General features: G+C 34.5%; 1 protein-coding gene across 1 annotated transcript; it reads left to right on the forward strand.

Annotated features, from left to right (window-relative positions):
- Window positions 1-12,570: 12,570 nt before the first annotated feature.
- On the forward strand, window positions 12,571-17,376 carry tmem160 (transmembrane protein 160). Its single transcript, NM_001128700.1, is given in 4 exon segments — window positions 12,571-12,831; window positions 13,092-13,116; window positions 15,251-15,343; window positions 16,998-17,376. Coding segments are annotated over 4 exon segments (627 nt in total). The 5' UTR covers window positions 12,571-12,612; the 3' UTR covers window positions 17,288-17,376.
- The last annotated feature ends 4,624 nt before the right edge of the window (window positions 17,377-22,000 follow it).

The raw sequence follows: 22,000 nt of genomic DNA on the forward strand, positions 1-22,000 counted from the left end.
TTAAATATCACCTGATACATAAAATGCCACAGATATATTGTACATCGCTTGCTATAACAAGAAAAAAAAAAAAAAGATTGCATATGAAATGCCCATCTACTTCGATTACAGTTCGAATTAATAAGGTTAATGGGATGCATATTTGTCAAACATACATAACTGAAACAAGACTTGTAACAGTAGACTGATTCTGTTAGAATACATATGTTTGTCATTTAATGCTATTATTATATCCAGTTGTATATTGATAGTTGCTAAGCATCAGTTATTACCTAAGTAATTCCCAGCAGGCACAGGATGTAAACATCAGATTAACGTTGTACCCCAACGTCGTGGGACGTTGCCTTTTGTTTGGAAATGAAAATCTTGTTGTCGCCACAACCCAACGTCAGGTCAACGTCACTTTCCAGACAGATGTTTCTTTTTGGTTACTTTCTAAGGCAACCTAAGAACAACCAAATATCAACATCTAATGATGTTAAAGCTTGTCGGTGTGTGGACGTTACCAGTTTGATGTCTAACAGACGTTGGATTTAGGTTGCCATACCTGACGAATAAATGTCAGTATTTGACGTTCATATGACGTAGGTTTAAGATGTTGTCTCGATGTTATGGTCACTTTTAAACACAACCTAAAATCAACCAAATATCAATGTCATTTCATGTCATTATTGGATGTCAAAATAACATTTATAACTGAAACAAGACTTGTAACAGTAGACTGATTCTGTTAGAATACATATGCTTGTCATTTAATGCTATTATTATATCCAGTTGTATATTGATAGTTGCTAAGCATCAGTTATTAACTAAGTAATTTCCAGCAGGCACAGGACGTAAACATCAGATTGACGTTGTACCCCAACGTCAAGGGACGTTGCATTTTGTTTGAAAATAAAAAGCTTGTGTCGCCACAACTTACGTCAGGTCAACGTCAATGTCCAAACAGATGTTTCTTTTTGGTTACTTTCTAAGGCAACCTAAGAACAACCAAATATCAACATCTAATGATGTTAAAGCTTGTCGTTGTGTGGACGTTACCAGTTTGATGTCTAACAGACGTTGGATTTAGGTTGCCATACCTGACGAATAAATGTCAGTATTTGACGTTCATATGACGTAGGTTTAAGATGTTGTCTCGATGTTATGGTCACTTTTAAACGCAACCTAAAATCAACCAAATATCAACGTTATTTCATGTCGTTATTGGACGCCAAAATAACATTGTCCTCAGATGCTAGCGACCTAAATCTAACCTAGTATTAATGTCTTATGACGTTGTCTATCTGCTGGGTTGGTTTTAAATGAACAGATTTGACCTATTCCAATCATTCTAGATTAAATGCATTTAAAAAAATAATATTATTTACATAAGATTAAGTACATTATGTAGAAATCTGCAATTTTATTTTTGTGTGCCTGATGAAAATGCATCGCATTAACTTTATCAGTTTCAGTGTAATCCAAATGCTAAAAATGCTTTGGACTGCTCCATCTCCGGGCGTATGACTGATTTTATTGCTCTTTAACACTATTTAGTCATCAATTAATGGCATGCTGCCTTTTAAATTAAATTTCAATTCAAATTCAGCTTACTTGTTTTCCATAGAAAATACCGTTACATTATTAGTGCTGACCACATGCTACTGCATCTCCATTTTCATGGAAAGAAAACATGTCTGCCCAGAAAATAGCGACAGTGCATTGATTTTTATGCGCACATTATCATATCAGCACAGAATAAATTATACTCTATGCACAGCGGTGAAAGTTGCTGAAATAAAGAGGCTCAAGAAAGTTTTTAGATTATACAACTGCAGCCTTTGAAATGTATGTTCTGTTACAAAATGTCCAAACAGGGTGACTTTTTTTTCATGTATCTGCACATTAGGCTACAACTTCTGCATGCTTTTGAGGGTCTTTCAATGGAGATGCACTTACATGAGAGCTGACAATCTCCTTCTGCCTCAGAAAGGCGCTGTAGAGCAGGCGAGATCAGTATGGGGCTCCTCAAATCTTGGTAATAATGCTTATAGGCCACCTGGAAAACACAAACAGCCTCACTCTCTATCAGGTGTCTGTACATGCACTACCCTTGTGCCTACATCTCTCAGAGGGCATTGCAAGTTCATCAGATGCTTACTAGTGGCTATGTTCAGAATGGAATATTGCTACTTTTAAAAAAAGTATGCAAATACAGTATTTTTTTCTTTGTAAAATGCTAAATTGCTGTCAAATCCTGTCAACAAGATAGTCACCGTTTTTAAAAGTCTAAAGACATAGATATATACATTAGATGTCGCCTTCCCTGTTGTTGTCTATTAGAAGGAATGTGTCAATAGAGCCGCCATTTTAGTACAGGGTAGCGCTCCTTTGAGATGAATGCGGTACCAAGCTGCAGTGGAGGACTGTGGCCATCCAGAGCCAGAGAATTACATATATACACATATATCCATGATCAGGAGTTTTCCCGGAGGTCAGTATGCACATTTTTTTTATAATTATGAAACGTATAATTTTTTTCATCACTTTTCTACATTGATGAATAAGTGATTGCACGGCCATTCCTGACAAAAAGCTTGTGTTTGTGTGTATGGAAATGTACTATCCACCCTCCCTGTTAAATTTGATCTAATCCGTGTCCTGAAACACACCTCCTCTCCTGCTTTCACTTCTCATTCTGACGGAGGGAGCGATTCGTTTATGAATGAGTCTCCTTCATGAACGGCCCGTTGTCTTAGCCAACAATCATACAAGTTTCTGGCACCGCAGCATCTCGTTGACATTTCTTTTGCATTTTGTGCTGATTTTATTCAACAAAACTAGCATAAGCCGATTGTTTTGTGTGAGTTGGTGCTACTTTATGGTGAATTCAGTACATGACTGTATTATCATCGTTACCTGTTGAGCACAATAGTTCATGACATACAAAAACGTAAAAAAAACTAAACCTTACCGATGAAATGTTCTGCCTTTGTGCTTTGTTTTCTTTGTTTGCTCATTACTACAACCATAGACAGCGTTAAAGTCCAGCATCTTTTCATAATATCACTGTCTTGACTAGTGCAGTTGAATGACACTTGTCCTGGGAGCACTGTACAAATATGGCGGCGCTATTGATGCATGCTCAAGGTACCTATGCGATATCTAGTGTATATATATCTATGGTTTAAAGATAAATGTATATTAAAATGAAATAAATATATATTTTAATATTTGTAAATGTATTAAATGTGGCTAATACTATGGTGTGTTCAGTTCATGATTGCATTTAACATCAGCATTTAATATTTAACACAACAATATTTTAATGACAAGTTTCTGACCCAATTGTTGTTGTCCATTTATGGTAATTTCTTTTAAATTAATGAAATACGTCATTTAGTTTTTTAGTTTGTGTTATAAATAATTGCACTATTTTGTAATGTTATGGATCTTCCATAACCATACAAAGGATTTGTTCACGCTTGGCAGGTTTGATTTGAATCAGAAAAACTCTTTGAAACAAACTCTGGTTGAGTTGCTTTGTTTATACAAATGCGATTCGTCTGATTTAAGTGTGAATGCTGCCAACCTTGCTGTGCACCAAATAAGCACATTTACTCCAAAACTGCATATTTGGTATGCTCTGTTGCAAAATATACATTGTAATATTTTTTTTTTTTTTTTTTTTGGTTGGTTTGTTTGTTTTGCTTTGGTTCAAACTGTAAAGTGAAAGTGTGAATGAATGCAAAGTATTTTCTATTTAAATCAAGACCAAACCAACCAAACTGTGAAAAGTAAAGCCATCAGAGTTCATTTTGTCAGGTGTGAACGCATCCCAATTTTAAACGCATTTTATGCTTTTATACAGATTTTTTTATTTTGTCACTTTATTTTAAGGGACAATTCTCATTATTAACTAACAGTTTTAGCTCAATAAAGTACTAATTTTATTGGGTATGGTTAGAGAGAATGAATAAAATCATATTTAAGTTCTAATAAATAGCCGCTAAATTAACAATAAGGGCCCTATCATACACCCGGCGCAATGTGGTGAAGGCGCGGCGCAATAGTCTTTTGCTACTTTCAGCTCGGCGCAAGGGTCATTTTGAGGTGTTGCAACACACTGTTTAAATAGCAAATGCATTTGCGCTCATAGGCGTTCTGGTCTAAAAAAGCAGGCATGCTTTGGCGCGTTGCTATTTTGAGAAACTGTAAATAGTTCTTTAGACCAGAACAAAGTCAGTCTATTGTCTGGCGCAAAGTGCGCCTGGCTTACACACTACACACAAGATGTAGAGCAATACGCAAATATCTTTACATATGAAAAATATATAATATCTTAAGGATATATATAATAAGGATATATATATATATAGGATATAAATATAAATGATTCAAATATTACAAAACATATTAATTTCTGGCCTACAGGAATTTAAAAACCACTGCCTTACTTTCTTCATCTCTGGAAGCTTTTTCAGTTCATTCAATTTGCTTTTGTATAATGTTATTATTATTAGCAGAATTATTTATTATATCCATATTTATATTTGTTTTATTAAAAACAAGCTTAGATTTGCACACCTGTCAGGTTTTAGACCATATGGTGCATGGCAGGTGTATTTGGAAATAACTCAGTATTTTGACCACACTTTGTTGTTATTGTTCATTTATTCGTTTGCTGGAAATTAGAACTGAATTTAGAAATAGTTTTAAAACAAATATTTGCGCTTAACTAACGAAATTAATTATTTATATAGGCTAATTGATGTCTGTGCGGTAAGGTTTCCCTATCCACGAGAGCAAAAGCGAAAGTGAACTTACTTTACGTCATGTTAATAGCGAAATGCGCTAATGGCGCGATGCAGCTGGCTCTTAAAGGTAATGGGAGATGAGACTCTGATTGGTTTATTCTCAAAACACACCTATAACTCATTAAGAAAATAAACTCAACCCTTTTAGACCATGCACCACAGCCCAAAGCGGATTTTCTCGTCCTTAAATGAGCAAAAATGCGTTCTGACACGCCCTGAAAGCGTTTGCGCCCTGCGTTTTGCGCTCTGCGCATGGACCGTCAAAATAGAGCGCTAAGCAGCACCGGTTAGTAGTTAATGGTGGGAATTGGTAATAAGGTGTTACCATTTTTTATTTCTCTCCTTTTATGCTTATTTCTACATTTTATTTTGGATTTTGGAAAGATTATGGTTATAATTTATCTCAACGTTTTAGTCAAATGAATATGATTAAACTCATCATACACTGTAAAAAATATTTGATCAATTAGTCATGCCAACATTTGTTTTTAGTACACTTATTAAACTAAACTAAAGTTAATCATGTTCTAACCTAATTTTATAAGTTATGCACACTATTAAATCAGTTTAACACACTATACGTTCAGACTCTCAAGGTTAATTTGATTCATCCTAAAAATTTAAAGCTACCAGTATTTTGTTTACAGTGTAGAAACAGTAATCATACCAATTTGTGTGGTGTACGAATGCTAACTTTAATTACAGTAACTTGTAAGCACCTAAATCACATTGCATTAGTGTGTTGTCATTACCATATTTCTAAACTATCAGTTTGCTGTGCAGTTGTGTGAATTCGTCCAGACACAGCTCAAAGAAATTGATTTATTGAAGCGTTGAATAACTATCCACGGATCTGATAAATGGACATAATGTAAAACTACAGATAAGACAGCACACTTGTCAGCAAAGAATTAAATTGATGAAGGTTCTACATAAACGTTAACAAAAACATCTGCCGATGTAAATGGGATTAATGTGATTGTTGGAAATAGTCGCATCATTGGTGGACATGTAAACTTACAGTAGTCATACACTAGCTACTAAAATTGTCCACTCAAAAAATGGCTTTGTTCAGACTACGTATTAAAAATGATGAGTTAAAACACAATTGTTATTTTTTGCTGGATAACTTAATTGTTTTATGTTCTGTTCACTTAAATGTGTAATATTGATTAAGTTAACTTAATCCAATTGTGTTGGGACAACAATGAAGGTATAGTGTGGAACCCAGCATTTTTTAATACAATACAACTCTTAACTCATAAACTCAAACTACTACTTGAACGCAGCGTTATTCACTGTTTACTAATTTTTCTGGAAAACAAAAAGGTCAAGCACAATGCATTGTGGGTACAGTGGTATATGCTTTGGTTGTATACTGTAAACATTGGCGTACTATGCAAAGTACTGCACATACAACCTGCCGAAAAAAAAAAAAATAGTAGTGTTGTATTCTGAACACAGCCAGCATCTGAGAACCTGAGATTTCATGCAATGAAGTGGCACAGAACAGGAGATTTCCCAGCATGCTTTGTTCTGTGCTGCAGTGTCAGAGAAGTGAATCAGTAAAGCACTTTATCATAGGATGTGTGATGTCTGAATGAGAAGCGATGGAAAGAAAATGCTTTTGTGCCGCGTAACAGTATGAGAAGTAAAACAACTGAGAACAAAATGACAAAAAAAGATGTTTGCTTAAGAGTTTTGCAGTATTTAAATAAAATGTGTTTGATTTTGTACAGACGACGTGTTTGTGTGTGTGTATTTTTTCTTGGACTTTCACAGTTTGTGGGCTGTTTTGGGGACAAATTGACACTTGGGCTAAAACACTGGGAACACACACATCATAATTCGGTTTCTGTTAATTGTAGGAACTTTCCATAGTCTTCTGACCAAACTATTGTTCCTATTCTTTACCCCTCAGAAAAACTTTTGCATTTTTTTGCACTTTCAGATTTACACTCACCTGCAACTTTATTAGGTGTCCAACTGCTCGTTAACGCAAATTTCTAATCAGCCAATCACATGGCAGCAAGACAATGTATTTAAGCACGTAGACATGGTTTCAGACGATCCTCTGCACTTCAAACCGAGAAGAAAGGTGATTTAAGTGACTTTGAACGTTGCATGGATGTTGGTGCCAGACAGGTTAGTCTGAATATTTCAGAAACTTCTGATATACTGGGAATTTAAAACTACACAACCATCTCTAGGGTTTACAGAGAATGGTTCGAAAAATCTCAATATCCAGTGAGTGGCGGTTTTGTGGGCACAAATGCCTTGTTGATGGATGGGCTACAGCAGCAGAAGACCACACCGGGTGCCACTCCTGTCAGCTAAGAGCAGGACACTAAGGCTACAATTCACACAGACTCAGCTAAATTGGACAATAGAAGATTGGAAAAATGTTGCCTGGTCTGATTAGTCTCGATTGCTGCTGCGACATTCGGATGGTACGGTCAGAATTTGGCATCAACAACATGAAAGCATGGATCTATCTTGCTTTGTACCAATGGTTCAGGCTGGTAGTGGGGATGCTGTAATGGTGTGGTGTTAAATCTTATTTAAAACTATTAACAATGATTAATGTTAAATATATATATATATATATATATATATATATATATATATATATATATATATATATATATATATGTTTATATTAAAGATTGGATGAAGACAATGGATGAAAAAAAAACTGCAATGAAAATGAGAAATATTGTAGATTTGAATCGAAGAACTAAAATAGATAGGAGAAAAAAAAGAAAGCTTAATGGACCCTTTTCACAAGACTGATATGACGCGTTTAATAGTCATCATAATCTTAAATCCTTGAAAGTTTTAAATATATTGATAAAAAAACATGAACATATGCTTATGCGAGGTGTTTGTAATGAAAAACAAAAGTCAAAAGAAACCAAAATGAATGAATGAATGTTTATTAAAAGGGGTGACATGGTGGCTCAGTGGTTAGCACTGTCACCTCACAGCAAGAAGGTTGCTGGTTCGAGTTCCGGCTAGGTTAGTTGGCATTTCTGTGTAGAGTTTGTATGTTCGGCCCTTGTTTGCATGGGTTTGGTCCAGTTTCTCCCACTGTCTAAAGGCATGTGCTTTAGGTGGACTGAATAAACTAAATTGTGTGTGTGTGTGTGTGTGTGTGTGTGTGTGTGTGTGTGTGTGTGTGTGTGTGTGTTGCAACTGGAACTATATAATGGATAAGTTGGCGGTTAATTTCGCTGTGGCGACCCCTGATGAATAAAGGTACTAAGCTGAAGGAAAATTAACATTTAATTACATCTTAATTATAACAATTAACAACCCTGACATGAATCTGACTTGAATCTGAGCTTTATTTCAGTCTCCTTTGCTTTGTAAGGCAGATCATATATAGTGGATTGAAAACATGGTCTAAGCACACTTAATAAACACATTAAACTGCTGTTATCAAAAAATACTGTTCGCTTGATAGCGTGACAACCTGAGCTTTCCATGGTTCCTGGTGGTTTCTATCAAAGGCAGCCCTTTCCTAAAGGCATTTTTCACACAACACACAACACACACACACACACACACACACACAGAGCGTCCCGTCTTTCCTTCCTCTCTGTGCTCCTCACGCTATATGACCATCAGGTTGTTGAGGCGTGGAGAACCACAATCCCTGAGGATCACATTCAGACAAAAGAGAGCGGAAGGGGCCTCTTTAACACACACACACCCACACAAAAGTACTGCTGTACTCATGCTGCACTTACTCATGTTACTGTATTAATGGACTCGGAATGTGTAGTGTATTCTGCTGTAATTATAAATTTGCTTTATATATATATATATATATATATATATATATATATATATATATATTTGGAGCTTAGTGATTGGTCAACTAGCTGATAACCGTCTTTTATAACTAGTTATAACACAGCTTCAATCTGGATTTTTCAGTGCAGGGTTTTAGGCTTTGCATTAATGAGACATTGAAAAAAAATAGAGATTATTTTGTCAAAAGATAACAAAAAAAACTATTTATCTAAAAAAGATTAGGTAGATTTATTATAAGCTGTTTTATTAAAGTAATTTATATTTAATTAAATTGTGAATGTGTGTGTGTGTGTGTGTGTGTGTGTGTGCGCGTGTGCGCGTGTGCACGTGTGTGTGTGTGTGTGTGTGTGTGTTATAGTTTACATGAAACAATAATACAGGACAAGAACTTTACTGGTGTTTGCCATTTACAAAATGAAATTGCGCTTTTGTAAATTGTAATTATTGCATAATGCAGCGGTTATCAAACTTCTTTCACCAAGTACCACCTTAGGATAAAATGTCTCTTCATTCATTTATTCATTTTCTTTTTGGCTTAGTCCCTTTATTAATCCGGGGTCGCCACAGCGGAATAAACTGCCAAATAATCCAGCACGTTTTTACGCAGCGGATTCCCCTACAGCCGCAACCCATCTCTGGGAAACATCCACAAACTCTCATTCACCCTCATACACTACGGACAATTAGCCTACCCAATTCACCTACAGTACATGTCTTACCTACTGCACCACTGCGTACTAGCTCTATGTCTCTCCATGTACCACCATAATGACCAGTATTTGAGTATTGAAATACAGTAGCGTAGTAGGCAAAAACAAGACAGATTAATTCTTAATTTGCATATTCTTCTATTGTCATCTACTTAAAACATTAAAGTAGCTAGTACATTAACATCAACACAGTCCTGTGCTTACAGGTAAATACAACAAACAGAAAAAAAGTAACATTTAAATTAAAATGTGATTTTAAAAGTTAATTAAAAAGTAAAAAGTAAACTGCTTTACTTAAATATAACATGTTATTGTTTACGTCAAATGGTCAAAAGTATGGTAATTTTCTTTTATTATTCAGTAATTTCTTCGTGAACTACTACAAGGAAGCCTGCATACCACTACTGGAATGTTTACCACAGTTTGAGAACCACTGGCATAAAGCATTTATTAGATATGAGATATAAATGCAATTAAGAAATACACTGCATGGTTTTCATAATAAATTATAAAAAAAAAAAAAAACTAGCAATACTAAAAAATATATTGCTGGTCTTGATCAAAGAGACTTGTAATACTTAAATATTCTGATGAAAGTTACATTTACATTTATGACTTCTACTTATCTTTTTGATATCACAATTAGAAAGTAATAAGGTTTTTAATGTAATATTTTATTTAGTGCAAAAAAATTTAATTATGACATTTTATTAAAATAATAATAAAAATAATTGTGACAGAAATAAGCATTTTTATTGTAATGTATGACTTTTCCCTCATTATTCTGACCTGATTGACTTCATTCATTTATTCATCTTCCTTCAGCTTAGTCCCTTCCCTTCAGTATTCATCAGGGGTCACCACAGCGGAATGAACCGCCAACTTATCCAGCATATTTTTTCACAGTGAATGCCCTTACAGCTGCAACCCAGTACTGGGAAAGTTTCATACACTCTCACATGCATACACATACACTGCGGACAATTTAGTTTATTCAATTCACCTACATGTCTTTGGACTGTGGGGAAAACCGGAGCACCTGGAGGAAACCCACGCGAACTTGGGGTGAATATTTAAATCCCACACAGAAATGCCAACTGACCCAGCCGGCACTCGAACCAGTGATCTTCTTTTTCAATTATTTCTTTGACAATTTCCTAATTGACTTTAATTTATTTCATTTTTTTTATTTAACTTTATATGCATTTATGTTAGATAAAAAATCTCTGTAATTGTGATCACACTTTATTTTGATGGTTCTTTTGTTGAATTTAAGTTACATTGCAACTAATTCTCATTTGATTATAAGTAGACTTTTAGGTTGGGGTCAGGGTTGGGGTTAGGGTTAGTGTAAGTTGACAGGTAGATATCAACAGATATTAAGCAAACAGTCTACTAATACTCAAATCAACCATTAAAATAAAGTGTTGCCCTTATGGTTATTATCTAGTAGTGGTTCTCAATCTTTTTTTTTTATCAAGTACCACCTTAGAAAAAAATTGTCTCTCAAAGTACCACCATAATGACCAGTATTAAAATGTGTAGCGTAGCAGGCCCAGTAAAGCAGCAACAGCTCTGCAAAGTTTTATTTATTATTTTTATATTACCACTTTAATCATTTTAAATAGTTTGAACATTAACACTGTACTGTGCTTATTTGTAAAAAAGCAAACAAACATACCAACAAAGATTATTAATTTAAAATGTGCTTTTATAAGTTCATTGAAAAATGTTAGGCTACTGTTCCTAAAAAGTAAAAAAAAAAAAAAATGCTGTACTTAAGTGTAAAGTGTTAACCAGTATCCTATTCATCAAAACGGAAATGTTGCTTGGACCTCATAAATATAGGCTATATGTCATCATATTCATATATGAACCATTTTTGATAAATTCTGAAAAATATGTCTCAAGTACATAAGGCATATTGGATTCCTCTGCGTACCACTAGAAGGAAGCGCGTGTATTACTAGTGGTACACATACCACAGTTTGAGAACCACTGATCTAGCGCAGGGGTTCCCAAACTTTTCAGGCCGCGACCCCAAAAATGATCACATCAGTGGCTCGCGACCCCCATTTTTCAAGGTGGTTGTACTGTAAATATGTAAACGTTGCAGACACAACTATAGGCAAATATAAACATGAGCTTATTGACAACACAAAAATGCAACAGTCTATTAGCCATATGATGTTTTATACAGTCATTTATGGATTTAATTACATTTTGCTTTTAAAATTAAAGGCTGATGGCTGATTGTTATTTTTATGTTGTTGTTTCTTTAATGCAACTATTAACTATATTCTGTCGGTTATTAATAAAATATGGTAATTCTAATAGTTTAATAAAATTTATTTGAGTTTTGGATATCACCAAGCGACCCCTTGTCATTTTCCTGTGACCCCCCAGGGGGTCCCGACCCCCACTTTGAGAACCACTGATCTAGCAGACAGGTGAAATTTATGACTTTTCCTTACAATTGAAGAGTTCAGATGCAAAAACCATTAAATGCCATCTGAAATTTTCTTCTAAAATTAGCATTTTTATCAGGCTCCTGTGGGTAGGTTGAGTAATTTCACATTTATGTCAAAGAATATGCTTTTTTCAGGATCTTTAAAATAAAATAATGCAACATAAACTAAGGAAAATGTTAATTTTCCACTGAAATTTCAGACAGGATCTGAACTCTTCATTTATGATTCTAACATAAATTATTTTTAAACATTTTTATTATTGTTATTATATCCATATATATAATTTTTGACCAAATCATTGATTTTGTCCTATGTGATTTACCAAAAAATATGATAGATTGTGTGACAGAATGAGATAACGTTAATAACATAAAAGTTTGTGTGCAAAAGCGCAAGCACATTTTTTTGTCATATTTATGGTTTTCTATCTTATCATGATGACTTACCATGTCAGAGTTGAGGTTTGGTGTGGTGGGGACCTTTGTTATGTTTTGGCGCCATCCTTTGGACACAAAGTCGACTAAATCATCCAAAGATTTCATTTAAACCTTTTTAACTATTAAAATCGGTGATTTAAAAAGGAACAGAATAAAATAATAAAAACTAAAATGTAGAAGGAAAGTAATTAAACGAGTCAATGACATTAAACTCGTAGATAGATAGCTTCACACATGTGGAAGTAATGATAGATGGCGCCACTGAAATACACGCCGAGTCCCGCGTGGACGCGGAAGCGTCTTTACGTGCACTCACTGGCAGTGTCGAAGTTCAGAGGTCGGGAAAAGGTCGTGTTTTGGGTTTACAGCATAAGCAATGGCTTCTATCAGATGGTTAATGAGTAGCCGGTTGACTCGGTTCGTGTGTCCGTTCGCTCAGCTCGTGCGGCAGCCGGTGTTGCAGTATGTGCGGCCTCCGGTGCGTGCGCTTCACCGGGGGAGCGTTCGCCGGGCGGCGGAGAAAAACCCGCTAAACAGTAGAGCACGAGCAGTGGAGCAGCAGTACATCACAGAACTAGATAAAGCTGATGCTCTGGTAAACATTAAAACACTCACTCACCCACTCCTTTGCACTGATTTGTTTAGAACTAAAATTGTTTCAATAATAGTTTGCATTAATTACGAAAAACATGTGTGGTAGGCTACTAAGATACACTAAATAGCAATAATATCACTGTATTCATGGAGGTGTTATTAATATGTTGTCATGTATGAAATTCGTGACATTACTGTGGTATAAAAATAATTATATTCAATAATTCTAATTATTAAAATATCTGTTTGTAACTTTTTTAGATGCTGCGAAAGTCACATGAAACAGGTGAGATCTTCTGTCTAAATGATTATTATGAAATTAATAATAGCAAGACTAAGCCGATGTTTTCCCCCTTATTGGCTATTTATTTTTCTGTTTGTTATATCAAGCGCCAAAATAGCAATCAAAATAGCAATAAATAAATAAACAAAAAAATAAACAATTCATAATGTCATATGATAGCATACACCAATAGACCAATGCATAGATTTCAAATGTCTACAGATAAATAACACAAGTCATGGAAAGTTATATTACTTTGAATGCTTTTATAATTCTATCTATAGTAATAGATAGTTATTTTATGTTGTGTAAGTATAGTACAACAGTATACCCAGACACTTTATTTTTTAGTAGCATTGACTTAATTTTCCTTTTTTTTTTGTCCATTGGAATTTTTCTGTTTTAAAGCGTTATGAGCTGTGAATCAAACCTAATCGGCTATGATGAGAATCGCAAAATTGCAAATATGAAAGCTTATAGCAATCTGACAAAAATAAACATAAGACTTTATTGAGGGAAAGAAATTTAATCCCATGAATCAAACCAAATAACAAATTTGCATTATAAATATTTTAACAATAATTATTTAAAATGTTATAATATTGCTTTAAATACAGTATAACTAGAGAAACATTATGTTTTTATGAACAGTATTTTTAGAGTGTGCGATGCGTGAGGCCAGCAAACACGCAGAAGCTTTCAGTTAAGATGAACACAGTTTCTATAGTTATACTTTATTTATAGATAAAGGTATATGGCTCTGTATGTAATCACTATCTTGCTGGAGTTTATAGCCGTTTCTCTTTACTTCAGGACGCATTATTGCCGCTCTGAAGGTCTAATCGCTGTTTTAAGTTATCCAGAGCTGTATGAATGTACAAATCTTGAATATAATAATATTATTAAATATTACAATTTTATCAACATATACAGCAACACTTTTGCACAATCGATACCCAGCTGATTCAGTCGTTTCATAAGAGGACCGCGCTTCTCTTCTTTTTTCCTTGTCAACATAAGGGCAGTGAGGTGCGCCTCGCGTTTTTGGAATGAAAAAAGCACGTTAGCTGTGGTCGGCCACTTGTTCAACTGCAAGACATACTTAACTTGCGGGACGATAACGTATAACCCGTACCTACAGACACATTTGCCAAAGAAGCTAAATGGAAGAAGAATATTGCTTGAAACAGACGTGTTGATGCCAAAAAAAGCGCTGATGTTGACCTGGATCTGCATCATAAACGCAACAAATAGGCTTTACCTTTTATTTTACAGCATATAAAGCATGTATGAACATTAATGCAATATCATATTTAAACAACAAAACTGTTTACAAAAAGTCAACATATGCGCGTGTTGTTGTTGTCTTTTCATCACGCAGCGCTCGCACTTGAGCCGCGATGAAGGGAAAAGAAACCATAGCAAGACATAATCTTTAAAATAATAATTTGTATTAAATATGTAAAAGGCTTTGTGATTATAATAATACAAGCGGGGCATTAAATAAATGCATATTTTCCGTGGAGCGAGCGATTTGAGGAAGTCTGCTTATTTTATTTGACGGAAGACAAAAATATGATTGGAAAAAAACAGCCTATACCTGTTATTATAAAATAATCAGTCAGTGTTTTCGATTTGTAATATAAATTAATTATTTAATTTGAAAATTATTTAGGGCAGTCCTATTTATTTCATTCATTTTATTTAGTTTATTCTGTTCTTCTGTGCTAAACACTGCATGTGCATGAAAATGCTCTGTCGTATTGTTCTATTATTAATATGCTAGCATTTAAAAATAAATCAGTGTTTTATGCAATATTTAATGTGTCAGACACAAAATAGACACGTCAATTTGTTTAATATAAAATTAATAGTATCTGACCAGTTAACCGTTAATAACCGATTAATGAGCGGCTGTTGTCGGTTAGCAAAATTAACCAAATTGAGCATCCCTACTCTAATCCCTTTGTTTAAATATGAATGAGTTTTTTTTTTATTCTGACTTTATAGAAAAGCATTGCATCACTGTTTTGTTGCCTGCATCAAGTAAAGAATCAAGGACATTTACAGCTAGATGAAGAACCAGTTAACTAAAGCAATGTTAATTAACTTTTTTTTTCTTATGAATGTTTTGCAGGATTTTTGTCCTGGTTCCGGAATGGTCTGCTGGCGACAGGCATCGGCGTTATTGCCTTTGTGCAGAGTGATGTGGGCAGAGAGGCTGGATATGGTACTATATCTTATACTAGAGCTTGTAATATTATACTATACACTCAGTCCTACTGGTTTTCTTCTCTTTTTAATCTCTTTAATCCATATGAAAAGCATTTAAAATGTTTACGGGTCATTTATGCTACCCCTGTATGATTTTTTTTTAATACCTAAAGTAGCTTTCTATGAAGGTAAATGTTTTGCAGAAGATGTTAAATTTCATAAACATTCAGGTCAGGACAATTCCCAGGACAAGTCAGGGAATTTGAATCATTTTTAATCAAATCATGGAGTATCAGGTATTTTTTTGTTTCTCACTTTAAATTTTAGTTTGTATATGATAATGTATTTAAATGTATGTGTTTTTTCTATACCTTTTTATTGCAGTTTCATGGCTAATGTTATGGTCAAGATATTTTTCAGTTCCATTTTATTCTGTTAATGCTGATCAATAACTGCAGTCAAAAGCAATCACTTGGCTGTACCAGTTAACAAGTGGTGTAATGGATCACAAATCTCATGTTTCGGATTGCATTGCAGTTTTTAGTAACGTATCGGATAATTTTTTTAGATCAGCAAAAAGGAGAGGAGACAAATGTTATTTACTTTCCATTTTGTTAAAAACAACACTGCAAGAATCATTTGGTTTTAAGAAACGTAATTTAGAAGCTGTAATTTTAATACAAATAAAATCAAGAAATAACCATCTAAATATTAAAAAAAGAAAATACACAATTCTGTGAAAAATGGCTGTGGCTGATACATTTAACATTATAATCTTGCAGAACAACACATTATATAAATTTCTATAGTCTCTTTTTCAATAAATGATTCAATAAGCCACTCATAAAACATGTTTTATTACAATATGTATCTTTTTACGAATATTCAGTGACACAATTTTGATGTCTGGTTGTCGCCTCCTATATAAATCTAAATGTATAGTTTGTAAAAGTATCAAGCTGTCAAATATGAAAAAGAAAGCACTTTAATGCAGTGTTTCTCAACTGGTGGGTTGCGACCCAACATTTTCAGTGGATCCCAGAGTGTGTGGTAAAAAAAAAAAAAAAAATTATTTTACTTATTGTGCTAATGCCGGACTTTTATTTTGAATTGCGTAAGCAACAACCCTACCGTTTAACATGTGAAATTTCTTTTAATTATTGCAACAAATATGTCGAAGCGCAAGACCAGCCTGGTTTAAGCTGGACATAGCAGGTTTTGGCTGGGCTCCCAGCCTGGCTAGGCTGGTCAAGCTGGTTTTAGCTGGTCATCTCCCAGCCAGACCAGCAAAGACAAGGCTGGAAATGGCTGGAAACCAGCCTGGAAATGGCCAAAACGCCTCTAAAACCAGCCTGGTCGACCAGCTAAAACCAGCCAACCAGCCCAGGCTGGTTTAAGCTGTTTTTTTCAGTAGGGAAGACATGATCATAATTTATTTTGGTAAAAAAGCGTAATCTAGAGGTCTTTTCCTTTCATATAAGCCACTTCTGATACCAAATGATCAACTAGAAGTCAAGTTATTTTTTGTTGTTCCTAAAACTTGGATCGGCGACAAGACTTTTGTCAGGTAGAGTACATACACATATGGCGAGGTAGTATACTAAAGAACAAAACAAATATCCTATGACCACTTGAATGTTTTATTTTTTTTATTTTTTTCCAACTCTCAGCGTTCTTCATCTTGGGCGGGATGTGTGTGTCATTCGGTGGAGCGTCATATGTGACCAGTCTTCTTTCTCTGAGAAGGATCATGCTTCTGTCTCTGCCAGCAGTGCTGCTCCACACGGCTGTGGTGTCCAGCGCTGCCCTCTTCTGGCTGTGCGCAGTATCGCTCTACATCGGCCGGCTGGAGGTGGAGATCATCCACGACGAGGATGATGAAGAGCACGGAGCAGACGAAAGCAGCGAGTGTGCCGAATGCAGGGCCCGACGCGACAGAGAAAAAGGCCAGGACAAGTGAGGATTCAAAGTCAGCTAGGCCATCTCCACCAATCCAGAACCAGACTTCTGTGTTCACAAACTGACTTAAAAGAGAGAAGGTGGAACTGGCTTCAGGTCGGTGTGGAGATGCAGATTCTTCCAATATAATTGTGCTTGATTTATTACTTTTGTTTGCGTCTGTGTTTCTTATATTTCTGAACACAAGCTTTACAAAGGGTCAGTGATACATTCACATCTTTTCCTTTGTAATATATGTATGTTTAATTTGTTTTGTTTCCTTGTTCTGGGATTCGAGTGCTGGATTTTCAAAAAAGCTGACACTTAATTAGACATCTTGGTTGTTAGAAGTCATGTTCACTATTTTATACTGTGACGTGACTCAAAAATGGTAGTTCTGATATTTAGTTACAGTAAGATCCGACTTTGATCATTAGTTTATGCATTTTATTTAGAAAATTAACAGTAAATATTTCGTATTACACCAATAGAAATGTTTATTCATAAATATGCTATTGTTCATTGTGATTTAATATTAAACGATTTAGAATGTGTAATGCTATAATCGTTAATGCATCAAGCATGGGAGACTAATGTATAGCTTTTAGTTTTCTAACATGGATTTAAAAGTATTTTATTTTTTAATACTTATATAATAATGGATTACTTTCTGGAAAATACATATACATAACATATATCATTCTAAATTATAATTATATATATATATATATATATATATATATATATATATATATATATATACACACACACACACACACACACATATATATATATATATATATATTATATATATATATATATATAAATCAGAGGTCGCATTAGACTTTCTCATTGAAAGAGGGTTGTAAAAATTCCATCATAATCTATTATTAATCGTTATTTAATTTGCATATTTTCTAATCGCTTTTTTCATTCATATTTTAATAATGATCTTGCACGGCAAGCATATAGGCTAAACTATTCATTTATATATTTGACAAATAAACAACAACTCCTATCTTCCTTTAACTACAATCTTTTTCTGCGTCGATCTGAACTGGGTGCTTGCCTGTGCATAATCAAACTCATCAAGGGAGACTGATGCAGAGGCAGTTGTCATTAAATTCTGTGTCTTTGCCTCGGAAAGTCGACTTCTCGTGACCAAAGACCGGAATTACTGGCGCCACTTCAGCCAGCGCTTTGTAGTTTGGAAGCATTTCTTCTAAGGCTGTGATCAGAACTAAGTTTGCTGGATTCTCTGAATGTGGGATTTCCCGATCCTGCAAGCACTCGTTTCACCGGGAAAAAAAAAAAACTACAGCATGGGCTCCTTCTGCACCCCTCTGCATTCGGTAGTGCTCACAACGCACTCCAAAGCACCTGACCTGCTTGCTGCTGCTTGGTTGGCTCGTAACAGCTGTCGGCGACTGAGGATTTTAGTCTGTTTGTTCTTCATCGTCCACTGCATCACTTTCCTCTTTTTTCACCTTTATTATTAATATCATAACTATTTGGCCATTTAAAGAAACTTTTCACACCCAGCTGCTGTGACATTTTTGCAACTGTACGCAGCGGTGACAAAGAGGAGACAAAACAAGGGCATTCGCCATCAGCTGGACAAGAGTGGGAATTACAGTTAGCTACAAATTACAATAGATCACCCTCAACATAATCCATTAAAATGACAGATCACCTTCAGTTAACCTTCGGTTAACGCGACCTCTGATATATATATATATATATATATATATATATATATATATATATATATATATATATATATATATATATATATATATATATATATATATAGCATACCATTGCATAATTATTTACAATCAACGATAATATATTTAAAAATTAATAATACTAAATGCTGCAAGATTAATAGTTCGTTATTAGTTTTGAAAAACTAATGCTGTAATATAACTATCAAATATGTATTTTAACGTGAACTATTGCATGATTGACAATGAGCAATATCATATTTATAGCTATCAATATATTACATAATGCTGTAATATTTATTCAGTATGAACATATAATGCTTAATGCATAAATTAATGTGTGCAAAGTGAACCTAAATGTAAAGTGTGACAGCTTTTATAATATTGAAACTTTTTTTTTCATCATATACAGTTGAAGTCAGAATTATTAGCCCCCCTGTTTATTTTTTCCCCCAATTTCTGTTTAACGGAGAGAAGATTTTTTTTTAGCACATTTCTAATCATAATAGTTTTAAAACTCATTTCTTATAACTTGATTTCTTATAACCATGATGACAGTGAATAATATTTGACTAGATATTTTTCAAGACACTTTTATACAGCTTAAAGTGACATTTAAAGGCTTAACTAGGTTAATTAGGTTAACTAGGCAGGTTAGGGTAATTAGGCAAGTCTTTGTTTAACGATGGTTTGTTCTGTAGCCTATCGAAAAGTTATATAGCTTAAAGTGCTAATTATTTTGACCTTAAAATGTTTTTTAAAAAAATGAAAACTGCTGTTATTCTAGCCTAAATAAAACAAATCAGACGTTCTCCAGAAGAAAAAATATTATCAGACATATTCTGAAAATGTCCTTGCTCTGTTAAACATAATTTGGAAAATATTTGAAAAAGAAAAAAAAATTCAAAGGGGGGCTAATAATTCTGACTTCTACTGTTGTTTCATCTTTTGTTTTATTTTATTCATTTTTTTACAGAATCATCTGCTCAGGCCTTATTCAAGCTAGCATTTGCTGAAAATGATTACCTCACGACTCTCACAATTCACTTCAGATTTTATTCGTATGAGGAAGCTGTCTTTTTCAAGTAAACCACTTGTTGATGATTTGAAAGAACCTCTAGACTTCATTCCAGCTCATCACTTTCCACCGATAAAGAACAGCTTATCTTATATCACGCATAAATCTGAAGTCTAGATATTGTCGGTATTTATTTTTATTCTACAGCATGTGATCCTGCTAGTTCCTGTGTCTATCAAGTAGATAATCTGAAGAGATGTATGTTTGTGTGCGTGTTTGTGGTTCACAAAGACATATTGTATAATAACATGGGTATGACCTTGGTGTTACTTTAAGGGGATTTATGAGTACCTGTCTAGTGTCCTCATAATTCCAAACCCTTAAAAATCTTATTTAACAAGGTCTTTTGACATTCAGAATTTGCCACAGGATTCATGTGAGAGTTGGATTTAGAGGTAATGCTATAAAAATAAGCTGTTTTTACAGTTTACCATACTTTACGCCAATGGAGAGTCCTCATAAACCACATATACAATTGTGTGTGTGTGTATTTGCGTTTGATTAGTACACATTTGCGCAATCTAGATGTATGAAAGCTGTTTTTCCTATTAAAGGTAAATACATAAATCTTGCTGGACTACAAGAATAATTAGTCAATGATAATACAATATTAAAATGTTGTTTGTTGTTTACTTTTCCTTTATTATTTTGAAACCATTCATTGGGGCTAATGCAGATTCAAAACAAAAGTTATGTAAAACGTTTCTACTCAAACCTCAATTTTATCTGACTGTTTTCTTATGCATGCTTACTATAATAATAGGGTGAAAGGCGAGAAGTTCAGGGTTGGTGTCCACATTAGAATAAACCTATACAAACATATTTATAAAAAAAACACATTAAATGCATGTAAAGCTCTACGTTTCAAATCACTTTTGCATAATAAGGGTAGGATAACGTTGAATGTGGATTGTCTCCATTGTCATCCCTAAATCCAGTCTTTTAATATTTCATTAAAAACGTATTAATCTCTTAATATGTTATTAGTCTCTAAATGTCATATGGAAATATGTCAGACAAGGTGTTAGTAGAACTATTGTTATTAGGATTTTAAATACTATATATACTGTATATATAATTTGTATACACATTACCCGACAAAAGCCTTGTTGTTAATGCCAGTTGTGAAAGCAACAAATAATAACTTGACCTATAATAACTCTAGTTGAACATTTGGAAAAGTAGCAGAAGGTGAATTTTTTTTCTTATAAAACATCCGTTGAACTGCATCAAATCATCAGAAATACTAAAGAGGACCTATTGCAGGGGTCACCAATCTCGGTCCTGGAGGGCCAGTGTCCCTGCAGGGTTTAGCTCCAACTTGCCTCAACACACCTGCCTGGATGTTTCAAGTATATCTAGTAAGACCTTGATTAGCTTGTTCAGGTGTATTTGATTAGGGTTGGAGCTAAAATCTGCAGGACAGCGGCCCTTCCGGAACAAGTTTGGTGACCCCTGACCTATTGGAACCCGCATGGACCCAAGGTTCCCAGAGAAATCAGTCAAGTTTGGTATAAGAAAAAACATGGTTTGGGGTTTCATTCAGTATGGGGGTGTGTGATAGATCTGCAGAGTGGAAGGCAACATCAACAGCCTGAGGTATCAAAACATTTGTGCTGCCTATTACATTACAAACCACAGGACAGGGTAAGTTGTTAATCAGGATAGCGCTCCTATACTTCAGCCTCCACATCAAAGTTCGTGAAAGCAAAGAAGGTCAAGGTGCTTCAGTATTGGCCAGCCCAGTCACAAGAGCTGATCATTATTGAGCATGTCTGGGGTAAGATGGAGGAGGCATTGAAGATGAAACTAAAGAATCTTGATGAACTCTGAAAGTCCTGTATGAATGCTTTCTTTGCCATTCCAGATGACTTTATTAATAAGTGTTTTGAGTCATTGCAGAGATGTATAGAGAGTCATACGCAACATT

The sequence above is a fragment of the Danio rerio genome, chromosome 15 (genome assembly GCF_052040795.2).
Source record: "Danio rerio strain M-AB ecotype USA chromosome 15, GRCz13ab, whole genome shotgun sequence".
In the NCBI taxonomy this organism is placed as follows: Eukaryota; Metazoa; Chordata; class Actinopteri; order Cypriniformes; family Danionidae; genus Danio; species Danio rerio.